The sequence below is a fragment of the Capra hircus genome, chromosome 5 (genome assembly GCF_001704415.2).
Source record: "Capra hircus breed San Clemente chromosome 5, ASM170441v1, whole genome shotgun sequence".
Taxonomy (NCBI): Eukaryota; Metazoa; Chordata; class Mammalia; order Artiodactyla; family Bovidae; genus Capra; species Capra hircus.
Genome location: NC_030812.1, coordinates 57073189 through 57098827, shown reverse-complemented (window position 1 = coordinate 57098827; position 25639 = coordinate 57073189). Strand labels below are relative to the sequence as shown.

Sequence of the window (25639 nt, the reverse complement as noted above, 5' to 3'; positions counted from 1 at the left end):
GGGAAATAGTATAGGGAAAGCGCCAGAGGGGAGAGGGAAGCACAGAAAATAGATTCAGATAGAGATATTTCTACTAAGTGCCCAGAAGTAGGAGATTAATAGAGTCAGAGAAATGTGACTTCAATATGGAGACTTTATAAACATTTTGGAAGGAAAAGATGGGTACAAAAATTTATTCTTCTGAAAAAAATTGAGTAATTATTCTGTAGGAATTCTCTTATGTGTGCAGGTATAGATCCACCTGAGGAATTACAAAGACTTTAGGAATAAGGTCATTTACATGAGTAACAGGAGGGCTTCCATGGAACAATTCTAGTCCAGTGGACACTGGTTTGGGTCAACTGAATGGAGAGTTATATATGACCTGATTCTGTTGATTACAAAGAGTTTTATCTCCCCAGCCCCAAGAAACTTTAGTTTTCATCATTTTCACCTATTCCCTTTAGATCTACCGAAGGTCAACAATGAAAAACCGAACCACATTTACTGAGTTTATTTTGCTGGGCCTCACAAATCAACCTGAGGTCCAGGCAGTGATATTCATCTTTCTGTTTCTCACCTACATGCTAAGTGTCCTAGGAAATCTGACTATCATCATTCTCACTCTAGTGGATTCTCACCTCCAGACCCCCATGTATTTTTTCCTCCGGAATTTCTCCTTCTTAGAAGTTTCCTTCACATCCATTTTTATTCCCAGATTTCTGACCAGCATGACAACAGGAAATAAAGCCATCAGCTTTGCTGGATGCTTAATTCAATATTTTTTTGCTATATTTCTTGGGGCAACAGAGTTTTACCTCCTGGCTTCTATGTCCTATGACCGCTACGTGGCCATCTGCAAACCCCTGCACTACCTGACCATCATGAACAGCAGAGTCTGCATACAACTTGTGTTCTGCTCCTGGCTAGGGGGATTCCTAGCTATCTTTCCCCCGATCATCTTAATGAGCCAGGTGGATTTCTGTGCCTCCAATGTTCTGAATCACTATTACTGTGACTATGGGCCCCTCCTGGAGCTCGCCTGCTCAGACACAAGCCTCTTAGAACTGATGGTCATTTCCTTGGCAGTTGTGACTTTGGTGGTTACTCTGGTGCTGGTGACACTTTCTTATACATATATTATTAGGACCATTCTGAGGATTCCTTCTTCTCAGCAAAGGGCAAAGGCTTTTTCCACTTGTTCCTCCCACATGATTGTCATCTCGCTCTCTTATGGCAGCTGCATGTTTATGTACATTAATCCTTCTGCAAAAGAAGAAGGTGCTTTCAACAAAGGAATAGCCGTGCTCATTACTTCAATTACTCCCTTGTTAAATCCCTTCATTTACACTCTAAGAAATCAGCAAGTGAAACAAGCCTTCAAGGACACCATCAAAAAGATTATAAAGCCTTAACAAAACAAAATACACTTCAAGGAAAGATATACTTCATTTAGTAAATACGCATTGAGTGTCTACTATAATTCAAATGCTGACCTGGCATTTAAGGATAAAATATGAACGGCATATGTCCTAATTTCAGGGAATCTATGGTGTAATGTGATAGAAATGTATATAAACTGTAAATTGTCAAGTTTGCAGTTTGCTTATAAGTCATAAGCTTGAGCGCGTGCGTGTGTGCCAAGTTGCTTCAATCATGTCTGACTCTTTTTGACACTATGGACTGTAGCTTGCCAGGCTCCTCTTTCTGTGGGATTCTCCAGGCAAGAATACTGGAGTGGGTTGCCATGCCCTCCTCCAGGGGGTCTTCCCCACTCAGGAATTGAACCAGCATCTCTTATGTCTCCTGCATTAGAATACGGGTTCCTTACCACTAGCTCTATCTGGGAAGCCCTAAGTCATAAGTTTATAAAAAATAAAAGAATATGGTAAGAGAAGGATGAATGAGAAAGTCCAAAAAGAACAACTGGAAAGAACTAGCTGTTTTCTGGAGTAAACTGGACATTGTGAGTCAATAGATGTTTTAAGAAAGGAAGTGATGCTATGAGCATTGTTTCTAAAGAAATCTAGCGTTACTGTTCATTACGGAGCTGTGGAGCCATGCTTCTATTAAAGTGAAAATATTTTTTATTCTCCTTCTCTTTTTCATTTATCTTACAACTGTAGCCGTTGAAACTACCATCCTCCCGTAAATTAGGCCCACTTTTCTCCAAATGAGGGAAAAACCCTCAAGATTTTGTGAACTTACACATTCATTTTCTAAAAGTTGTAGTTAGAGTTCTAGAGGCAAGGTTTACATCCTCTTACCTGTTGTTGCTGTTCATAGCTGGCATCTTTCTAAGTTAATGACTGAGTTACCCACTCTGTCTCTCTTTCTCTCTTTGGTAGTCTTTGAAAAAATTTTTTCAATCACAATTTAATTTTCATCTTTTTGTTTACTTTTGTTAGGTATTATAAAGGACAAATTTTGTGATGTGGCTTTATTCTTTCAACATGTCCCCAAATTTTTGCTTTTTTTACATAACCCATGGATACCTGTTTTATAAAGTGAAAAAAATATAAAGTATCACACAGTTTTATATGTAAAATGTTCCAAATTATGAATCTTCACAATCAACTGGAAACAGATTACCCTACCAAGAATTCCACACATGGATTTTAGGTAACAACAAACTGAATTTGAAGAGGTGATGGTACAAACTCAACATCAATGGAACGTAGGACATTTTGGAAAGCTGATTATTTATACATAGTTTAGTAACACCCTAATTCATTGCAGAATGCTGATTGAGATGCAAACTGTGCATCATCTGATGTATTCACATGTTTTATATGTGGTAATAATATTGAGTGGAATGATGCTTCTTAGTCACTTAAGGAAAAAACTGTACCAGCCTGATCATGAGAGAAAATTTCCAAAACCACAGAAGAGAGTGAAGAGTGTATAATATTTTTAATAAATGACCTTTTTTGTAAGCCATGGCTATTTTGAATATCTGGGTTTCCTTGATGGCTAAGCTAAGGATTGTGTTAGTTGCTCAGTCATGTCTGACTCATTGCAACCCCACTGACTGTAGCCTGCCAGGCTTCTCTGTCCTTGAAGCTCTCCAAGCAAAAATACTGGAGTGGATTGCCATTCCCTTCTCCAGAGGAAATTCCCAGCCCAGGGATCGAACCCTGGACTCCTGCATCACAGGCAGATTCTTTATTGTTTGAGCTACAGGGAAGTCCAAGCTAGGGATTAATGATGCCTTTTAATTTATTCCAAATTTACTGAATTATTAATTAACAGAGAAATGTTCTCAAATGATCACACCTGAATCATTAACTTCCCCCATATCCACATTTCTACCAAAGCCCGTGGTGAAATGGAAGACAATGCCATATTGTGGTTGAAAATACAGGCTTTAGTTCAAATCCCAGATTTTCAACCTTCTACCCAAGTCTCCTTGAAACAGTTTTTAACCTGCCTAAAGTTTATTTTTCTCAACTCTAAAATGTGGATAATATAGTGTCTATCTTATAGGGTAGTTTTGAGAATTAAATAAAATAATAGGCATAAAATGTCTAAGTCATTATTTGTTATGTTTAAGAAATGACATCCATTATAACAATATGGATGTCAATATAATCGAAGTCTTTTTTTCAAGAAACTCAGGCTTAACTAGTAAGAATAAGCATTAAATTGATTGGTTTAACATAAGCAGGACTGTAAAAAGGCTAGTCATTCGATTTGAAATCCCTGTGCAACAAGACCAGTTTATTTCTATTCCTCTTATGTCCATTTGCATAAGATATATGCATCCTTGCATAGCTAGATTATTGCATCCTTGGATAGCTAGATTAGTCACACATTTGATAAAGCAAGGCAGAACACTTGGCAGCAGATTGTTAGGACTAGGCTACCATCAACCCCATGTGACCTGGATATCTCTGAGTATAAATGAGATGAAGAAGAAGAGTACTTTGTATAAATCAAAGTACAAGGACTCTAGCCAGGGCTTCACCCAGTCTTCATAATCTAAACACTTAGAAATGAATTTTGGAAGAAATGTATCACATTTTTTTTCTGCTTGTTCAATAAGTTTATTATTGTATTATCTGAAAAATCTTGATAGAAAATTGTGGTTTGGTTTAACTCTCAGCAGCTCGTTCCTGAGCTCTAAGGAAGCTTGCCTTCTTCTGAGCTACCCGATCTTTCTTCTGGGCAAGTGACATTTTGGGACGGTTCCACCTCTTCTTTTTAACTTCTTTCTTAGGCTTCTTCTCATACACTGGATTCTCTCGTATTGCAGCATGAGCTTTCTTATACATCTCCTCCATCATGTCTGGAGTTACGTTGTTCTTTATGTACTGAGAGAACTGTTTCTTGTAAGCATCTTCATCTTCTTCAATCAGGTAACGCATGTAATCTGCCACGTTTTGCCCCATGATGTGCTTTTGGTGTACCTCAGCACTGAATTCTTTGCTTTCTGAATCATAACCAGGGAACCGTTTGGTACTATGAGGGATAGACAAGCCTCCATCGACAGCTCCCTTTAGGGCCCCAAAAACTTTATTCCCAGTAGTAGTTCTGGCAAGTCCTGCATCCAAGTAACAGGTGAAGGCACCAGGTTGACCATCAATGCTTTCCACATTGTATTCATCACGAGTCACCTCGACTTGGCCTTCATAAATTTTGTCCATACCAAACCTATTAAGAAGCCTGCGGGCCAGCAGCAGGCCAGTACAATATGCGGCAGCATAATTTGTCAGGCCAACCTTCACACCGTATTTTGGGAGCATAAGCTGCACAAACTATCATATCTCCTTCTATACGGGCATAAGCAATCTGACAAATGATATCTCTGTTCGTTACACAAACTATCATTCTGTATTTAGGTGTGTTGTACTTATTTTTATCTTGGATTACCAATTGTTTCCGAGCATAGTAGTCAGTTTTGCCCTCTCGCCTTCTTCTGAATTTCACTTGGTATCTCTTGAAGTAGGCCTTGTTCTTGACAACTTTAACAAACCCCATCCTGCGGAACAGAAACCCAACTCCGCAGCTTGCCACGGAGCTGCAGAACCAGCTCGGCTCCGGGGGGAAAAGACACATTTTAAATGTACTTGTTTAAAAAAGAGAGAAAAATAAAAAGACAAGTCATGCTCTCCTGAAACTGTTCATCTTGCTAGCTTTATGTCAATAGTTACTGGGTATGTAACTCAAGTCATAAAACAAAGGAATGAATTTACTGATCCTGCAGCAGAATCTTTGAAATGTTCAATGTCTAAATGTGTAGGTTGGTAGGCTTTATCTCTCCTGTCACCACTGTAGACAGGAATCAAAAGAAACAGCTTTACCTACCTAGTATTCTCAAGATAATATCAAAGAAATGCTAGGGTAAGGAGATAATAAAAACACTGGGCGTTCATTCCTCTATCCTCTCCCCAAAATCCCCAAGGTTTGGACATATGAATTACAAATCTAAACAGATGGTCTTTTCTGAATGCTGTTTCTTGCAAAGAGTTTAAAATAAAATTTAAAAAAATTTTAAAGAACTTTTTAAGAAGCCAAGTAAGGTAAGAACTGTTCTATAATGACTTGGACATTCTGACCTGAGGATCACCTTTGTCATTTCTTTAAATTCATCCAGAAGTTCACAGACCAGGGCTTAAGCTTCAGCCCACACACATAATTGGACAGGATAGCAGAAGCTATGCAGAGGGCATGAGTTCAGAAGCCAAAAGAACTACCCATCTGAAGAATGCATCCACTGTGGGGTACAGTAAGGACTGGGGACAAGATTACACAAAAGACAATATATGATCCAGAGAACAAAAGCATCAAGAGATTAAAATTAGTATCAGTTCAGTTCAGTTCAGTCGTTCAGTCATGTCCAACTTTTTGCAACCCCATGAATTGCAGCATGCCAGACTTCCCTGTCCATCACCATCTCCCAGAAGTCACGCAGACTCATGTCCATCGAGTCAGTGATGCCACCCAGCCATCTCATCCTCTGTCATCCCCTTCTCCCCCTGCCCCCAATCCCTTCCAGCATCAGAGTCTTTTCCAATGAGTCAACTCTTTGCATGAGGTGACCAAAGTACTGGAGTTTCAGCTTCAGCATCATTCTTTCCAAAGAACACCCAGGGCTGATCTCCTTTAGAATGGACTGGCTGGATCTCCTTGCAGTCCAAGAGACTCTCAAGAGTCTTCTCCAACACCACAGTTCAAAACCATCAATTCTTCAGCACTCAGCTTTCTTCACAGTTCAACTCTCACATCCATACATGACCACTGGAAAAACCACAGCCTTGACTAGATGGACCTTTGTTGGCAAAGTAATGTCTCTGCTTTTCAATATACTATCTAGGTTGGTCATAACTTTCTTTCCAAGGAGTAAGCATCTTTTAATTTCATGGCTGCAGTCACCAACTGCAGTGATTTGGGAGCCCAAAAAAATAAAGTCTGACACTGTTTCCACTGTTTCCCCATCTATTTCCCATGAAGTGATGGGACCAGATGCCATGATCTTCGTTTTCTGAATGTTGAACTTTAAGCCAACTTTTTCACTCTCCTCTTTCACTCTCATCAAGAGGTTTTTTAGTTCCTCTTCACTTTCTGCCATAAGGGTGGTGTCATCTGCATATCTGAGCATATTGATATTTCTCCCGACAATCTTGATTCCAGCTTGTGCTTCTTCCAGCCCAGCATTTCTCATGATGTACTCTGCTTAGAAGTTAAATAAGCAGGGTGACAATATACAGCCTTGAAGTACTCCTTTTTCTGTTTGGAAAATAAGTATAAGTTCCTCAAAAGGATAGGAATGATACTGATTAAATGAAGGATAAAACATTATAAACATAACTAGGTAAAAAATACTGCTGAGAAACATAAATGAAATAAAGATGAGACTAATACCAGGAAAGAAAGAACTAAAACAAAAATAATGAGCTAGAAAATCAGATCAAACCAGTCAATCCTAAAGGAAATCAGTCCTGAATATTCATTGGAAGGACTGATGCTGAAGCTGAAACTCCAAAACTTTGGCCACCTGATGCAAAGAACTGACTCTTCTGAAAAGACCCTGATAAGATTGAAGGTGAAAAGAGAAGGGGTTGACAGAGGATGAGATGTTTGGATGGCATCACCGACTCGATGGACATAAGTTTGAGAAAGCACCAGGAATTGGTGATAGACAGAGAAGCCTGGCATGCTGCAGTCCATGTGTTGGCAAAGAGTCGGACACGACTGAGTGACTGAACTTAACTGAACTGAAAGCAGTAGAAAACAAGACATTAAGTTGATAATGGAAAACAATAGATAGGTAGATAGATGAGCACAAAAAGCAAATGCAGATGCCAAAATCTAGATAATAAATGTTGCAGGTATAGAGAAGATTAACAGAAGGAAATAATAGTATATTTCCTACACTAGAGAAAGATGGATATCTCCAAGAATGCTGAAACAAGATGTGCTGAGTCGGGTCACTCATATCCAACTATGTGACCCTATGAACTGCAGCCTGCCAGGCTCCACTGTCCATGGGATTTTTCAGGCAAGAATACTGGATTGGGTTGCCATTTCCTTCTCCAGGGGATCTTCCCAAGCCAGGGATCGAACCCAAGTCTCCTGCGTCTCCTGCATTGTAGGCAGATTCTTTACCCACTGAGCCATTGGAGAAGCCCTGAAACAAGACAGAAAAGCAAATACATCTTAAGAAATCAGACACTTAAATGTGATCATAAAATAAAAGAACACCACAGAAGCCTTGCCACACAAAAGACAAATTTGAAGACCCTTTTAAAAGACATAGTCAAATGCTCGTGTCATTAAGCAAGTGAGAAGGTAGTAGTTAAACTAAAATAAATGGTGAAGACAGTAAACAAAAATATTAATCATACAACAGTCTCTTACTTTATTAAGAATATAAATTTTACTTTCATGTACTCTGGTAATTATGAAATGAAAGGAAAGAAATGAGAAAAGAGTCTTATGAGTAAGACTTAAAAATAGCACTTTGGAAGTTTCCTGGTGGTTCAGTGGCTAAGACTCTGTTTTCCCAATGCAGAGGTCTCAGGTTCAAATCCTGATCAGGGAACTAGATCCTCCATGCCTCAACTAAAGATCAAAGATTCCATGTGCCATAAACTAAGATCCAGCACAGACAAATAAATAAATAGTACTTTGGTCCTACAAAAAAATTTAGATGCTACTATCTTGAGAAACCTATATGCAGGTCAGGAAGCAACGGTTAGAACTGGAATTGGAACAACAGACTGGTTCCAAATAGGACAAGGAGTACGTCAAGGCTGTATATTGTCACCCTGCTTATTTAACTTATATACAGAGTACATCATGAGAAATGCTGGGCTGGAAGAAGCACAAGCTGGAATCAAGATTGCCAGGAGAAATATCAATAACCTCAGATATGCAGATGACACCACCCTTATGGCAGAAAGTGAAGAGGAGCTAAAAAGCCTCTTGATGAAAGTGAAAGAGAAGAGTGAAAAAGTTGGCTTAAAGCTCAACATTCAGAAAACGAAGATCATGGCATCTGGTCTCATCACTTCATGGGAAATAGATGGGGAAACAGTGTCAGCCTTTATTTTTCTGGGCTCCAAAATCACTGCAGATGGTGACTGCAGCCATGAAATTAAAAAATGTTTACTCCTTGGAAGAAAAGTTATGACCAACCTAGACAGCATATTGAAAAGCAGAGACATTACTTTGCCAACAAAGGTCTGTCTAGTCAAGGCTATGGTTTTTCCAGTAGTCATGTATGGGTGTGAGAGTTGGACTGTGAAGAAGGCTGAGTGCCGAAGAATTGATGCTTTTGAACTGTGGTGTTGGAGAAGACTCTTGAGAGTCCCTTGGACTGCAAGGACATCCAACCAGTCCATTCTGAAGGAGATCAGCCCTGGGTGTTCTTTGGAAGGAATGATGCTGAAGCTGAAACTCCAGTACTTCGGCCACCTCATGCAAAGAGTTGACTCATTAGAAAAGACGCTGATGCTGGGAGGGATTTGGGGGCAGGAGGAGAAGGGGACGACAGAGGATGAGATGGCTGGATGACATCACCGACTCGATGGACATGAGTTTGAGTTAACTCCGGGAGTTGGTGATGGACAGGGAGGCTTGGCGTGCTGCAATTCATGGGGTCACAAAGAGTCGGACATGACTGAGCGACTGAACTGAGCTGAACTGATCAAAGTTTCAGAAATGTGTTCAAAACTAAGACATTTTAATCAAAATGCAAAATGTCATTCATATCTATTTGTATTCTAAAGCAGTTGTTGCTTGAATGTAATTTATGAAATGGAGTGGAGAAAAAGTGCTATTTTGGTAATATGTTTCTTTTGAACTGGGGGGCTTCCCTTGTGGCTCAGCTAGTGAAGAATCCACCTACAATGAGGGGGACCTGGGTTCCATCCTTGGGTTGGGAAGATCCCCTGGAGAAAGAAAAGATTACCGACTCCAGTATTCTGGCGTGGAGAATCTCATGAACTGTACAGTCCATGGGATCACAAAGAATCGGACACATCTGAGGGACTTTCCCTTTCACTTTTCGCTGAAACTGAATATTTCCTACCTTGTATTGCAAAGGAAATGCCTGAACTTCATTTATCACAATGAATAAATGATAAATACCTCCCTCTACCAAAGAAAGGAAAAAAAGACTAACTTACTTGATTGGAGAGCAGTCTGTAAAATTATTTGGATGATCTTCTTGAGCACTTTTGCCTTCATTTATATTTGTTTATTATATGCATCAACCACTTGATAGGTCATACACTCAGGTTATGCACTCATCTCATTCAGTTCAGTTCAGTCGCTCAGTCGTGTCCAACTCTTGCAACCCCATGAATCGCAGCAAGCCAGGCCTCCCTGTCCATCACCAACTCCCGGAGTTCACCCAGACTCACACCCATCGAGTCAGTGATGCCATCCAGCCATCTCATCCTCTGTTGTCCCCTTCTCCTCCTGCCCCCAATCCCTCCCAGCATCAGCGTCTTTTCCAATGAGTCAACTCTTTGCATGAGGTGGCCAAAGTACTGGAGTTTCAGCTTCAGCATCATTCCCTCCAAAGAAATCCCAGGGCTGATCTCCTTCAGAATGGACTGGTTGGATGTCCTTGCAGTCCAAGGGACTCTCAAGAGTCTTCTCCAACACCACAGTTCAAAAGCATCAGTTGGGGGGCGGTCATAAGATGGCGGAGGAATAGGACGGGGAGACCACTTTCTCCCTCACAAGTTCATCAAGAGACCATTTCAATGCTGAGTAAATTCCACAAAACAACTTCTGAATGCTGGCAGAGGACATCAGGCACCCAGAAAAGCAGATCATTGTCTTCAAAAACAGGTAGAAAAAAATATAAAAGACAAAAAAGGAGACAAAGTAGGTAGGGAGGGAGCTCCGTCACAGGAAGGGAATCTTAAGAAGAGAGGTTTCCAAACACCAGGAAACACTCTCACTGCTGAGTCTGTGGCGAGCCTTGGAAGCACAGAGGGCAACATAACAGGAAGGAAAAATAAATAGATAATTAAAACCAACAGATTACAAGCCCAACAGTAACTCCCCCAGTGGAGACACAGCGCAGATGCCTGCATCTGCCACTAGCAAGTGGGGGCTAGGCAGGGAGGCGTGGGAGGCACGGGCTGCAGTGCTTTGTAAGATTCAGGCCAGAACACCCCGTGCATAACCAGAGCAAACTAACTTGGGCTAGCAAACCAGACTGTGGGATAGCTACCACACGAAAAGCTCAAACATAAGACACTGCCAGGACCATGCACAGAACAAAGGACGGAACAGAAATAGGATGGGTGCAGACCATCCCCCTCTGGTGACAGGCAGCCAGAGCCGTAAGGGCTGGAAGGGGGCAATCGCAGCCCAAGAGAGACATTACCTACCAAAATGCAAGCAGGCTTCTTTGCTAAATAAGACTTCTGGGAGTTCTGGACAGTCATCAGCCACCAGAGAAGGGACCCCAGCGATACACCCAGAAAACTGAGCAGCAGAGACAGGAAAGGCGATAAGTTGCAGCGGCTGTGCTCACCAAACACCTGAGCTACTCAGACCTGGGAAGGGCACAAAACGCAGGCCCAGCCGAATCTGCGCCTCTGAGAGCTACCTGAGTGCCAAGCCTGAGCGGCTTAGACCGGAGGTGCATGCAGCCTAGGGCCGGCCTGAGACAGTTCCCGGTGGAGCAACGTAGAGCCTGAGTGGTGTGCGCCGCAAGCAGGGGCAAGCCCAGTGGGGCTGAGACACTGCATGCACACAGCAGTGTTACTTGTTTGCAGCATCCCTCCCTCCCCACAGCGCCACTGAACAAGTGAGCCTAAAAAAAAAAAGTGTCCACCACCACCACCACCACCACCCCACCCCCCCCCCGTGACAGGGTGGAAATCAGACACTGAGGAGACCAGCAAACAGAAGAAGTTAAACAGAGGGAACCACCTTGGAAGTGACCCCACACTGCCCACAACACCAGAGAAAGGGCCAGATATATCTTTACTATTTTTATGATCATTCTTTTGTGTGTGTGTGATTGTTTTTTCTTTTCTTTTTCCTCTTCTTTTTTTTTAACCTTCTTAAATTTTTAAGTCCTCTATTTCTCCTTTAATTTTTATTTTTATAACCTACTATTACCTTTCAAAAAAAAAAGACTCCATTTTTAAAGCAAACGCCATATATACTCTTTTTGTGGTTGTTTTTTTCTTTAAATAATTCTTGTGGCTTTGGTTTTTTTTTCTTACTTCTCCTTCTTCTTCTTCTTTTCTTTAATATTGCATTTTTGAAAATTCAACCTCTACTCTAGATTTTTAATCTTTGCTTTTTGGTATTTGTTGTCAATTTTGTACTTTTAAAAACCCAATCTTCAGTACCCAATTTTACCTGAGAGCGAAATTACTGGCTTGACCACTCTCTTCTCCTTTGGACTCTGCTTTTTCTCCAACAGGTGGCCTCTGTCTCTTCCCTCGCCCTTCTCTTCTCTACCCAACTGTGTGAATCTCTGTGTGTTCCAGATGGTGGAGAACACTCAGGGAACTGGTTACTGGCTGGATCTGTCTCTCTCCTTTTCATTTCCCTCTTTTATCCTCCTGGCCACCTCTGTCTACTTCCTCCCTCTCCTCTTCCCTGTATAACTCCGTGAACACCTCTGAGTGGTCCAGACTGAGGAGTGCACATAAGGAAGTGACTACCGACTAGCTTGCCCTCTCCTCTTTTGATCCCACCTCATCTCATTCCAGTCACCTCTAACTACCCCCTCCCTTTTCTCTTCTCCATGTAACTCAGTGAACCTCTCTGGGTGTCCCTCAATGTGGAGAAACTTTTCATCTTTAACCTAGATGTTTATCATCAGTGCTATATAGATGGAGAAGTCTTGAGGCTACTGTAAAAATAAAACTGAAAACCAGAAGCAGGGGGCTTAAGTCCAAATCCTGAGAACATCAGAGAACTCCTGAATCCAGGGAACATTAAGCAATAGGAGCTCATCAAATGCCTCCATACCTACACTGAAACCAAGCACAACCCAAGGGCCAATAAGTTCCAGAGCAAGAGATACCACGCAAATTCTCCAGCAACACAGGAGCACACCCCTGAGCTTCAATATACAGGCAGCTCAAAGTTACTCCAAAACCATTGACATCTCATAACTCATTACTGGTCACTTCATTGAACTCCAGATAGAAGAAATCCAGCTCCACCCACCAGAACTCCAACACAAGCCTCCCTAACCAAGAAAACTTGACAAGCCACTGATACAACCCTGCCCACAGTAAGGAAACTCCATAATGAAGAGAACTCCACAAATTCCCAGAATATAGAAAGGCCACACCAAACGCAGCAATATAACCAAGAGGAAGAGACAGAGGAATACCCAGCAGGTAAAGGAACAGGAGAAATGCCCACCAAACCAAACAAAAGAGGAAAAGATAAGGAATCTACCTGAGAAAGAATTCCGAATAATGATAGTGAAAATGATCCAAAATCTTGAAATCAAAATGGAATCACAGATGAATAGCCTGGAGACAAGGATTGAGAAGATGCAAGAAAGGTGTAACAAGGACCTAGAAGAAATAAAAAAGAGTCAATATATAATGAATAATGCAATAAATGAGATCAGAAACACTCTGGAGGCAACAAATAGTAGAATAACAGAGGCAGAAGATAGGATTAGTGAAATAGAAGATAGAATGGTAGAAATAAATTAATCAGAGAGGAAAAAAGAAAAACGAATTAAAAGAAATGAGGACAATCTCAGAGACCTCCAGGGCAATATGAAACGCTCCAACATTCAAATTATAGGAGTCCCAGAAGAAGGAGAAGAAAAAAGAAAGACCATGAGAAAATACTTGAGGAGATAATAGTTAAAAACTTCCCTAAAATGGGGAAGGAAATAATCACCCAAGTCCAAGGAACACAGAGAGTTCCAAATAGGATAAACCCAAGGCGAAACACCCCAAGACACATATTAATCAAATTAACAAAGATTAAACACAAAGAACAAATATTAAAAGCAGCAAGGGAAAAACAACAAATAACACACAAGGGGATTGCCATAAGGATAACAGCTGATCTTTCAATAGAAACTCTTCAGGCCAGGAGGGAATGGCAAGACATACTTAAAGTGATGAACGAAAATAACCTATGGCCCAGATTACTGTACCTAGCAAGGATCTCATTCAAATACGAAGGAGAAATCAAAAGCTTTACAGACAAGCAAAAGCTGAGAGAATTCAGCACCACCAAACCAGCTCTCCAACAAATGCTAAAGGATATTCTCTAGACAGGAAACATAAAAAGGGCATATAAACGTGAACCCAAAACAATAAAGTAAATGGTAATGGGATCATACTTATCAATAATTACCTTAAACGTAAATGGGTTGAGTGCCCCAACCAAAAGGCAAATACTGGCTGAATGGATGCAAAAACAAGATCCCTATATATGCTGCCTACAAGAGACCCACCTCAAAACAAGGGACACATACAGACTGAAAGTGAAGGGCTGGAAAAAGATATTCCACACAAATAGAGACCAAAAGAAAGCAGGAGTAACAATACTCATATCCAATAAAATAGACTTTGAAACAAAGGCTGTGAAAAGAGACAAAGAAGGCCACTACATAATGACCAAAGTATCAATCCAAGAAAAAGATATAACAATTATAAATATATATGCACCCAACATAAGAGCACCACAATATGTAAGACAAATGCTAACAAGTATGAAAGGGGAAATTAACAATAACACAATAATAGTGGGAGACTTTAAAACCCCACTCACACCTATGGACAGATGAACTAAACAGAAAATTAACAAAGAAACGCAAACTTTAAATGATACAATAGACCAGTTAGACCTAATTGATATCTATAGGACATTTCACCCCAAAACAATGAATTTCACCTTTTTCTCAAGTGCTCGCGGAACCTTCTCCAGGATAGATCACATCCTGGGCCATAAATCTAAACTTGATAAATTCAAAAAAATCGAAATCATTCCAAGCATCTTTTCTGACATAATGCATTAAGATTAGATCTCAATTACAGGAGAAAAACTATTAAAAATTCCAACATATGGAGGTTGAACAACACACTTCTGAATAACCAACAAATCACAGAAGAAATCAAAAAAGAAATCAAAATATGCATAGAAACTAATGAAAATGAAGACACAACAACCCAAAACCTGTGGGACACTATAAAAGCAGTGCTAAGAGGAAAGTTCATAGCAATACAGGCATACCTCAAGAAACAAGAAAAAAGTCAAATAAATAACCTAACTCTGCAACTAAAGCAACTAGAAAAGGAAGAGTTGGAGAACCCCAGAGTTAGTAGAAGGAAAGAAATCTTAAAAATTAGGGCAGAAATAAATGCAAAAGAAACAAAAGAGACCATAGCAAAAATCAACAAAGCCAAAAGCTGGTTCTTTGAAAGGATAAATAAAATTGACAAACCATTAGCCAGACTCATCAAGAAGCAAAGAGAGAAAAATCAAATCAATAAAATTAGAAATGAAAATGGAGAGATCACAACAGACAACACAGAAATACAAAGGATCATAAGAGACTACTATCAGCAGTTGTATGCCAATAAAATGGACAACGTGGAAGAAATGGACAAATTCTTAGAAAAGTACAACTTTCCAAAACTGAACCAGGAAGAAATAGAAAATCTTAACAGACCCATCACAAGCACGGAAATTGAAACGGTAATCAGAAATCTTCCAGCAAACAAAAGCCCAGGTCCAGACGGCTTCACAGCTGAATTCTACCAAAACTTTCGAGAAGAGCTAACACCTATCCTCCTCAAACTCTTCCAGAAAATTGCAGAGGAAGGGAAACTTCCAAACTCATTCTATGAGGCCACCATCACCCTAATACCAAAACCTGACAAAGATGTCACAAAAAAGGAAAACTACAGGCCAATATCACTGATGAACATAGATGCAAAAATCCTTAACAAAATTCTAGCAATCAGAATCCAACAACACATTAAAAAGATCATACACCATGACCAAGTGGGCTTTATCCCAGGGATGCAAGGATTCTTCAATATCTGCAAATCAATCAATGTAATTCACCACATTAACAAATTGAAACATAAAAACCATATGATTATCTCAATAGATGCAGAGAAGGCCTTTGACAAAATTCAACATCCATTTATGATAAAAACTCTCCAGAAAGTAGGAATAGAAGGAACATACCTCAACATAATAAAAGCTATCTATGACAAACCCACAGCAAACATTATCCTCAATGGTGAAAAATTGAAAGCATTTCCCCTAAAGTCAGGAACAAGATAAGGGTGTCCACTTTCACCGCTACTATTCAACATAGTTCTGGAAGTTTTGGCCAAAGCAATCAGAGCAGAAAAAGAAATCAAAGGAATCCAAATTGGAAAAGAAGAAGTAAAACTCTCACTGTTTGCAGATGACATGATCCTCTACATGGAAAACCCTAAAGACTCCACCAGAAAATTACTAGAGCTAACCAATGAATATAGTAAAGTTGCAGGATATAAAATCAACACACAGAAATCCCTTGCATTCCTATACACGAATAATGAGAAAGTAGAAAAAGAAATTAAGGAAACAATTCCATTCACCATTGCAATGAAAAGAATAAAATACTTAGGAATATATCTACCTAAAGAAACTAAAGACCTATACATAGAAAACTATAAAACACTGATGAAAGAAATCAAAGAGGACACTAATAGATGGAGAAATATACCATGTTCATGGATCGGAAGAATCAATATAACGAAAATGAGTATACTACCCAAAGCAATTTACAAATTCAATGCAATCCCTGTCAAGCTACCTGCCACATTTTTCACAGAACTAGAACAAATAATTTCAAGAATTGTATGGAAATACAAAAAACCTCGAATAGCCAAAGCAATCTTGAGAAAGAAGAATGGAACTGGAGGAATCAACTTGCCTGACTTCAGGCTCTACTACAAAGCCACAGTCATCAAGACAGTATGGTACTGGCACAAAGACAGACATATAGATCAATGGAACAAAATAGAAAGCCCAGAGATAAATCCACACACATATGGACACCTTATCTTTGACAAAGGAGGCAAGAATATACAATGGAGTAAAGACAATCTCTTTAACAAGTGGTGCTGGGAAAACTGGTCAACCACTTGTAAAAGAATGAAACTAGATCACTTTCTAACACCACACACAAAAATAAACTCAAAATGGATTAAAGATCTAAATGTAAGACCAGAAACTATAAAACTCCTAGAGGAGAACATAGGCAAAACACTCTCTGACATAAATCACAGCAAGATCCTCTATGATCCACCTCCCAGAATTCTGGAAATAAAAGCAAACATAAACAAATGGGATCTAATTAAAATTAAAAGCTTCTGCACAACAAAGGAAAATATAAGCAAGGTGAAAAGACAGCCTTCTGAATGGGAGAAAATAATAGCAAATGAAGCAACTGACAAACAACTAATCTCAAAAATATACAAACAACTTCTGCAGCTCAATTCCAGAAAAATAAACGACCCAATCAAAAAATGGGCCAAAGAACTAAATAGACATTTCTCCAAAGAATACATACGGATGGCTAACAAACACATGAAAAGATGCTCAACATCACTCATTATTAGAGAAATGCAAATCAAAACCACAATGAGGTACCACTTCACACCAGTCAGAATGGCTGCGATCCAAAAATCTGCAAGCAATAAATGCTGGAGAGGGTGTGGAGAAAAGGGAACCCTCCTACACTGTTGGTGGGAATGCAAACTAGTACAGCCACTATGGAGAACAGTGTGGAGATTCCTTAAAAAATTGCAAATAGAACTACCTTATGACCCAGCAATCCCACTTCTGGGCATACACACCGAGGAAACCAGAATTGAAAGAGACACATGTACCCCAATGTTCATCGCAGCACTGTTTATAATAGCCAGGACATGGAAACAACCTAGATGTCCATCAGCAGATGAATGGATAAGAAAGCTGTGGTACATATACACAATGGAGTATTACTCAGCCATTAAAAAGAATTCATTTGAATCAGTTCTGATGAGATGGATGAAACTGGAGCCAATTATACAGAGTGAAGTAAGCCAGAAAGAAAAACACCAATACAGTATACTAACACATATATATGGAATTTAGGAAGATGGCAATGACGACCCTGTATGCAAGACAGGAAAAAAGACACACATGTGTATATCGGACTTTTGGACTCAGAGGGAGAGGGAGAGGGTGGGATGATTTGGGAGAATGGGAATTCTAACATGTATACTGTCATGTAAGAATTGAATCGCCAGTCCATGTCTGACGTAGGGTGCAGCTTGCTTGGGGCTGGTGCATGGGGATGACCCAGAGAGATGTTGTGGGGAGGGAGGTGGGAGGGGGGTTCATGTTTGGGAACGCATGTAAGAATTAAAGATTTTAAAATTTAAAAAAAATAAAAAATTTAAAAAAAAATAAATAAAACCCCACTCACACCTATGGACAGATGAACTAAACAGAAAATTAACAAAGAAATGCAAACTTTAAATGATACAATAGACCAGTTAGACCTAATTGATATCTATAGGACATTTCATACCAAAACAATGAATTTCACCTTTTTCTCAAGTGCTCGCGGAACCTTCTCCAGGATAGATCACATCCTGGGCCATAAATCTAAACTTGATAAATTCAAAAAAATCGAAATCATTCCAAGCATCTTTTCTGACATAATGCATTAAGATTAGATCTCAATTACAGGAGAAAAACTATTAAAAATTCCGACATATGGAGGCTGAACAACACGCTTCTGAATAACCAACAAATCACAGAAGAAATCAAAAAAGAAATCAAAATATGTGTAGAAACAAATGAAAATGAAAACACAACAACCCAAAACCTGTGGGACACTGTAAAAGCAGTGCTAAGAGGAAAGTTCATAGCAATACAGGCATACCTCAAGAAACAAGAAAAAAGTCAAATAAATAACCTAACTCTACACCTAAAGCAACTAGAAAAGGAAGAAATAGAGGACCCCAGAGTTAGTAGAAGGAAAGAAATCATAAAAATTAGGGCAGAAATAAATGCAAAAGAAACAAAAGAGACCATAGCAAAAATCAACAAAGCCAAAAGCTGGTTCCTTGAAAGGATAAATAAAATTGACAAACCATTAGCCAGACTCATCAAGAAACAAAGAGAGAAAAATCAAATCAATAAAATTAGAAATGAAAATGGAGAGATCACAACGGACAACACAGAAATACAAGGATCATAAGAAACTACTATCAGCAATTATATGCCAATAAAATGGACAACGTGGAAGAAATGGACAAATTCTTAGAAAAGTACAACTTTCCAAAACTGAACCAGGAAGAAATAGAAAATCTTAACAGACCCATCACAAGCACGGAAATTGAAACGGTAATCAGAAATCTTCCAGCAAACAAAAGCCCAGGCCCAGACGGCTTCACAGCTGAATTCTACCAAAAATTTTGAGAAGAGCTAACACCTATCCTACTCAAACTCTTCCAGAAAATTGCAGAGGAAGATAAACTTCCAAACTCATTCTATGAGGGCACCGTCACCCTAATACCAAAATCTGACAAAGATGCTACAAAAAAAGAAAACTACAGGCCAATATCACTGATGAACATAGATGCAAAAATCTTCAACAAAATTCTAGCAATCAGAATCCAACAGCGCATTAAAAAGATCATACACCATGACCAAGTGGGCTTTATCCCAGGGATGCAAGGATTCCTCAATATCCGCAAATCAATCAATGTAATTCACCACATTAACAAATTGAAAAATAAAAGCCATATGATTATCTCAATAGATGCAGAGAAGGCCTTTGACAAAATTCAATATCCATTTATGATAAAAACTCTCCAGAAAGCAGGAATAGAAGGAACATACCTCAACATAATAAAAGCTATATATAACAAACCCACAGCAAACATTATCCTCAATGGTGAAAAATTGAAAGCATTTTCTCTAAAGTCAGAAACAAGACAAGGGTGCCCACTTTCACCGCTACTATTCAACATAGTTCTGAAAGTTTTGGCCACAGCAATCAGAGCAGAAAAAGAAATAAAAGGAATCCAAATTGGAAAAGAAGAAGTAAAACTCACTGTTTGCAGATGACATGTTCCTCTACATAGAAAACCCTAAAGACTCCACCAGAAAATTACTAGAGCTAATCAATGAATATAGTAAAGCTGCAGGATATAAAATCAACACGCAGAAATCCCTTGCATTCCTATACACTAATAATGAGAAAGTAGAAAAAGAAATTAAGGAAACAATTCCATTCACCATTGCAATGAAAAGAATAAAATACTTAGGAATATATCTACCTAAAGAAACTAAAGACCTATATATAGAGAGAGACTTTATATAGAGAACTATAAAACACTGATGAAAGAAATCAAAGAGGACACTAATGGAGAAATATACCATGTTCATGGATCGGAAGAATCAATATCATGAAAATGAGTATACTACCCAAAGCAATCTACAGATTCAATGCAATCCCTATCAAGCTACCAACGGTATTTTTCACAGAACTAGAACTAATAATTTCAAGATTTGTATGGAAATACAAAAAACCTCAAATAGCCAAAGCAATCTTGAGAAAGAAGAATGGAACTAGAGGAATCAACCTGCCTAACTTCAGGCTCTACTACAAAGCCACAGTCATCAAGACAGTACGGTACTGGCACAGAGACAGAAATATAGATCAGTGGAACAAAATAGAAAGCCCAGAGATAAACCCACACACCTATGGACACCTTATCTTCGACAAAGGAGGCAAGAATATACAATGGAGTAAAGACAATCTCTTTAACAAGTGGTGCTGGGAAAACTGGTCAACCACTTGTAACAGAATGAAATTAGATCTCTTTCTAACACCACACACAAAAATAAACTCAAAATGGATTAAAGATCTAAATGTAAGACCAGAAACTATAAAACTAGAGGATGTACATGTACACCTGTGGTGGATTCATGTCAATGTATGGCAAAACCAATACAGTATTGTAAAGAAAAATAAAGTAAAAATTAAAATTAAATATATATATATAATGTGGTAAAAAATAGATAAATAAAAATAAAATCCTTTACCATATGAAACTCTTAAAAAAAAAAAAAAACTCCTAGAGGAAAACATAGGCAAAACACTCTCAGACATAAATCACAGCAGGATCCTCTATGATCCACCTCCCAGAATTCTGGGAATAAAAGCAAAAATAAACAAATGGGATCTAATTAAAATTAAAAGCTTCTGCACAACAAAGGAAACTATAAGCAAGGTGAAAAGACAGCCTTCTGAATGGGAGAAAATAATAGCAAATGAAGCAACTGACAAACAACTAATCTCAAAAATATACAAGCAACTTATGCATCTCAATTCCAGAAAATTAAACGACCCAATCAAAAAATGGGCCAATGAACTAAATAGCCATTTCTCCAAAGAAGACATACAGATGGCTAACAAACACATGAAAAGATGCTCAACATCACTCATTATCAGAGAAATGCAAATCAAGACCACAGTGAGGTACCATTTCAGGCCAGTCAGAATGGCTGTGATCCAAAACTCTGCCAGCAATAAATGCTAGAGAGGGTGTGGAGAAAAGGGAACCCTCTTACACTGTTGGTGGGAATTCAAACTAGTACAACCACTATGGAAAACAGTTTGGAGATTCCTTTAAAAATTGCAAATAGAACTACCTTATGACACAGCAATCCCACTGCTGGGCATACACACCGAGGAAACCAGAATTGAAAGAGACACATGTACCCCAATGTTCATCACAGCACTGTTTATAATAGCCAGGACATGGAAACAACCTAGATGTCCATCAGCAGATGAATGGATAAGAAAGCTGTGGTACATATACACAATGGAGTATTACTCAGGCATTAAAAAGAATACATTTGAATCCGTTCTGATGAGATGGATAAAACTGGAGCCGATTATACAGAGTGAAGTAAGCCAAAAAGAAAAACACCAATACAGTATACTAACACATGTATATGGAATTTAGAAAGATGGTAATGATAACCCTGTATGCAAGATAGCAAAAGAGACACAGATTTATAGAACAGACTTTTGGACTCTGAGGGAGAAAAAGAGGGTGGGATGATTTGGGAGAATGGCACTGAAACATGTATACTATCATGTAAGAAACTAATCCTCAGTCTATGTTCGATACAGGATACAGGATGCTTGGGGCTGGTGCACTGAGATGATTCAGAGAGATGATATGGGGTGGGAGGTGGGAGTGGGGCTCAGGATTGGGAACTCATGTACACCCGTGGTGGATTCATGTCAATGTATGGCAAAACCAATACAGTATTGTAAAGTAAAATAAAGTAAAATAAAAATTTTTAAAAAAAAAAAAGCATCAATTCTTTGGTGCTCAGCTTTCTTCACAGTCCAACCCTCACATCCATACATGACCACTGGAAAAACCATAGCCTTCACTAGACGGACCTTTGTTGGCAAAGTAATGTCTCTGCTTTTCAATATGCTATCTAGGTTGGTCATAGCTTTTGTTCCAAGGAGTAAGCATCTTTTAATTTCATGGCTGCAGTCACCATCTGCAGTGATTCTGGAGCCCCAAAAAATAAAGTCTGACACTGTTTCCCCATCCATTTCCCATGAAGTGATGGGACCAGATGCCATGATCTTCGTTTTCTGAATGTTGAGCTTTAAGCCAACTTTTTCACTCTCTTCTTTCACTTTCATCAAGAGGCTTTTTAGTTCCTCTTCACTTTCTGCCATAAGGGTGGTGTCATCTGCATATCTGAGGTTATTGATATACCATTATCCAAATGATGGGAGTTGCTTACTGGGAACATTCCATATAAACAGTAGAAATATTTCACCTACTTAAAACATTTAGTTCCAAAAGACATTCAGAGTATCAGCTATAAACACTTGAGTATGTAAAATGTCCATCATATATTTTTATTACCAGCTGATTACTGGGTGGCTTTGTGTCAACAGGTGCACAAATGTCATCTGAGGTGGTCCAAAATCCTGACAAAATGACAGTTAATCTCAAGGATCCCAGTTCTGGGGCTATTGTAGGCTGACCAACCATTGTTGCATCACCTCCACTACACTCTTATCACAGATTATAGACTAGCAGAGTATAAAACCAGCCAAGCCAAAACAGAGAAAAGAAAGCTTTTGTGCCCTGATGGAGAAGCTGACATTAAATAATGTGAAGCAATCTTTAATCCATCACAGCCATGAACCTGAAAATGCCTCTAAGGGCAGAAGCAGCTGCATACAATCAACTGCCTCTTCAACAGTTCCACCATTTGCAAAATCTTGTTTCAGCAGCAACCTGATTACTTTAAGCCAATGGTTTTTGTGTTTTATTTTGGCTTTTCTAGTTGTTCTTTGAGCAGTTACTCAAGGAGGGCATCTATCAATAACGTTCAAAGGCTATATTGCAACATATTGACAAGGCTGGTCTGAGGAAGAGAGCTTTACATTTCCTGAAAATTCATGTATTTTCCTCTTGAAAAGGGAAGACTCCTTGAAACAGAATGTGCAGCAAAAACTGAGAAAGAAGTGATAAATACCAAAAGTGACACACAAGTCTCATGACAGATGCATATTTGAAATGACTAAGAAGAACTGGCTGAATTCCAAATTAAGAAGAGAGAGGTTTTAGCAGTTTCAGAGAAGAGGAGAAATGCTCATGCCTTTATGCTGGGTCCTTCAGCATTCTTTCTTCTCAACTCTGTTTCATGCCTATCAAAATGTGTCATTCTCATGACTTCAATTTCCATCTATATTCTCATGACAAATGTTTAATTTTCTTTTTTTTTTCAGGCAAGGCTCTATTAGGGACCCTGCTGCAGCAGGGGTGTACATGACTGAATTCCCAGTATGCTGTTCTACTACTTCTTTGAATGAAATGTAAATATTTTAAGAATGCCATAGAAAGAGCACTTTACTTGTTTATTTCTCAGAGGATAAATGAGAAATTTATTTCTCAGGGGCAACAATATAGTGAGCAGAGAATCTCCCTTATTAAGGGCCACTTCATCCTTATCTGAAGGTTTCACATACATAAAAATGCAACTGCCATTGATAATGGAAACCACAATCATGTGGGAAGAATGTGTGGAAAAAGGCTTTTTTTCCTTTCCTGGGCAGAAGATAAACTTAGAATCATCCAATGATACATATGTAAGACAGAACTATACACACAAGGGTCACTATAAAAGTCAACACAGCACAGAATATAACTAGCTGCTCTAAGGACCATGTATCAGAATATAAATTCTTCAGTATTGGAGAAGCATCACAGAAAAAATGGTCAATAACAGAGTCACAGAATTCCAGGTAGGGGCTCAGGCCAAGGGGTAGAAGGATAATCAAGAAGCCAGATACCCAACAACAGAGGATAAGATTCTCAAGACTCTACTCTCATGATGGTCATATAATGCAGAGGTTTGCAGATGGCTACATAGTGGTCATAGGACATCACAGCCAAGAGAAAAAATTAAATCTGGCTGGAGCAGGTGTTGGTGGTGATGGTTTTGTTCCCACTTGATATGATGCAGAGGTATTTGGGCACACAGGCCATTGTGAATGAGATTTCTAAGAAAAAGAAATTTTGAAGAAAAAAATACATAGCTGTTTTAAAACAAGAATCCACAAAGATGAGAGAAATTACGGTCAGATTCCCAAAGACACTAAACATATATGTTACCAACAGGAAGATAGAAACCAAAATCTCTAGTTGTAGGTCATTTGTCAAACCCAATATGATGAATATTGTTATTGCTAAATGGTTTCTCATCACTGACTCTGTATATTGCCCAATCTTCAGATAAAAAACACAGAAATTGGATATGAGGAACAATTTCAAAATATCATAGGATCAAAATAACTACAAATAACAATTAACCAATCACATGCATTTCCTTCTATAACCTGATAATTCATCTTTCATCATATGATGACCTCAAACTCCACTGAATGGACCACAGAAGAGCTAATACACCACATGGAAGCTAGCAGCATTTTTTGTGGTTTCAAATCATATCTCTGTCATCTACTATATGAGCAACATTGGGAAAGTCACTTAACCAATCAGTGCTCCCAATTTCCTCCTTAATAAGATGAGTTTAACGATAATACTACATTGTAGCATTATTGTGAGAGTTAAACGAGATAAGGCATAACAATCTTACAATGATACATAGGAGATATATCATTTCTCAGGGGCAACAATATAGTGAGCAGAGAAACTCCCTTATTAAGGGCCACTTCATCCTTAAGGGCACTGTATAAGTGGAATTTTTTATTTTCTAAAGCCAATTTGATAATCTCAAAAATGTATTTAGCTTTTTTATACATTATAATTCTTGGTTAATAAATTTGATGATTAGAAATGGTCTATGGCCTGTAAAAAAGTAGATATCTAAATGTCTTTAGAAATAGAAATTTTAAATACTGTTAATTAAAATAAATCTAAAAACAAGCAGCAAAATTTTCCTGCATGAGAAACTCATGGATCAGATTCTCTCACACATACATTGTAATTCTTTTTTTAAAAAGTTAGCCTTTACTCCTTGCATTGCTAGATTCATTGCATAACATTGGTACTAGAATCTTAACATTGTTTATTAATTATGTTCATTGGTGAATATACATGCAAACTCAGACTTCACAAGAAATAAAAAATGCCTTTAGCTTTTCAGGTAGATTTGTTCCATCAGTATTTTCTTCCACACCTCAGGATTAATTTCATCAACATAAAATTTTTTATGGTTTTCCACATACAATTTTTATCATACATTTATCATACATTTCTATCATAATGTTTCATACAATTTTCACAGAGATTTGCTACTTAGAAACATGTTAATTTAGACATTCAGAAACAAAAACAATTTCAGTCAAGAAAGATGGAAGGAAGTACATAAAACTGAAAGCAATTTGAAAAAAATTAACCCATTTCTATCTCAAATAAATACCTTAACTGTTACAATGACAGAGAAGAAAAAGAACTAATCCAAACTTATCAACATATTGTTTTGGAGGAAGAATAAAACTGAGATTATGCCTTCAAATTTATGTTGTTATTCACTTAAAATAGACTATTACAAATGTAAGTTTTTTTATAAGTCTTAGAGTAAACAGAAAGCAAAAACCTGTAATAGATACACAAAAGAGAAA

General features: G+C 38.5%; 1 protein-coding gene and 2 pseudogenes across 2 annotated transcripts; 1 reads left to right on the top strand and 2 right to left on the bottom strand.

Annotated features, from left to right (window-relative positions):
- On the top strand, positions 443-1483 carry LOC102181004 (olfactory receptor 6C4). Its single transcript, XM_005680403.1, has one exon. The coding sequence runs from the start codon at positions 465-467 to the stop codon at positions 1392-1394; it is 930 nt and encodes a 309-aa protein (XP_005680460.1). The 5' UTR covers positions 443-464; the 3' UTR covers positions 1395-1483.
- Positions 4010-4983, bottom strand: LOC102171492 (annotated as a pseudogene). The gene has a single exon (XR_001918075.1). The product of XR_001918075.1 is annotated as a 60S ribosomal protein L5 pseudogene (transcript).
- LOC102171221 lies at positions 23350-24257 on the bottom strand (annotated as a pseudogene).

Coding starts and splice junctions, on each gene's coding strand:
- LOC102181004 (XM_005680403.1), top strand. CDS start 465: ATGAAAAACCGAACCACATTTACTGAGTTTATTTTGCTGGGCCTCACA.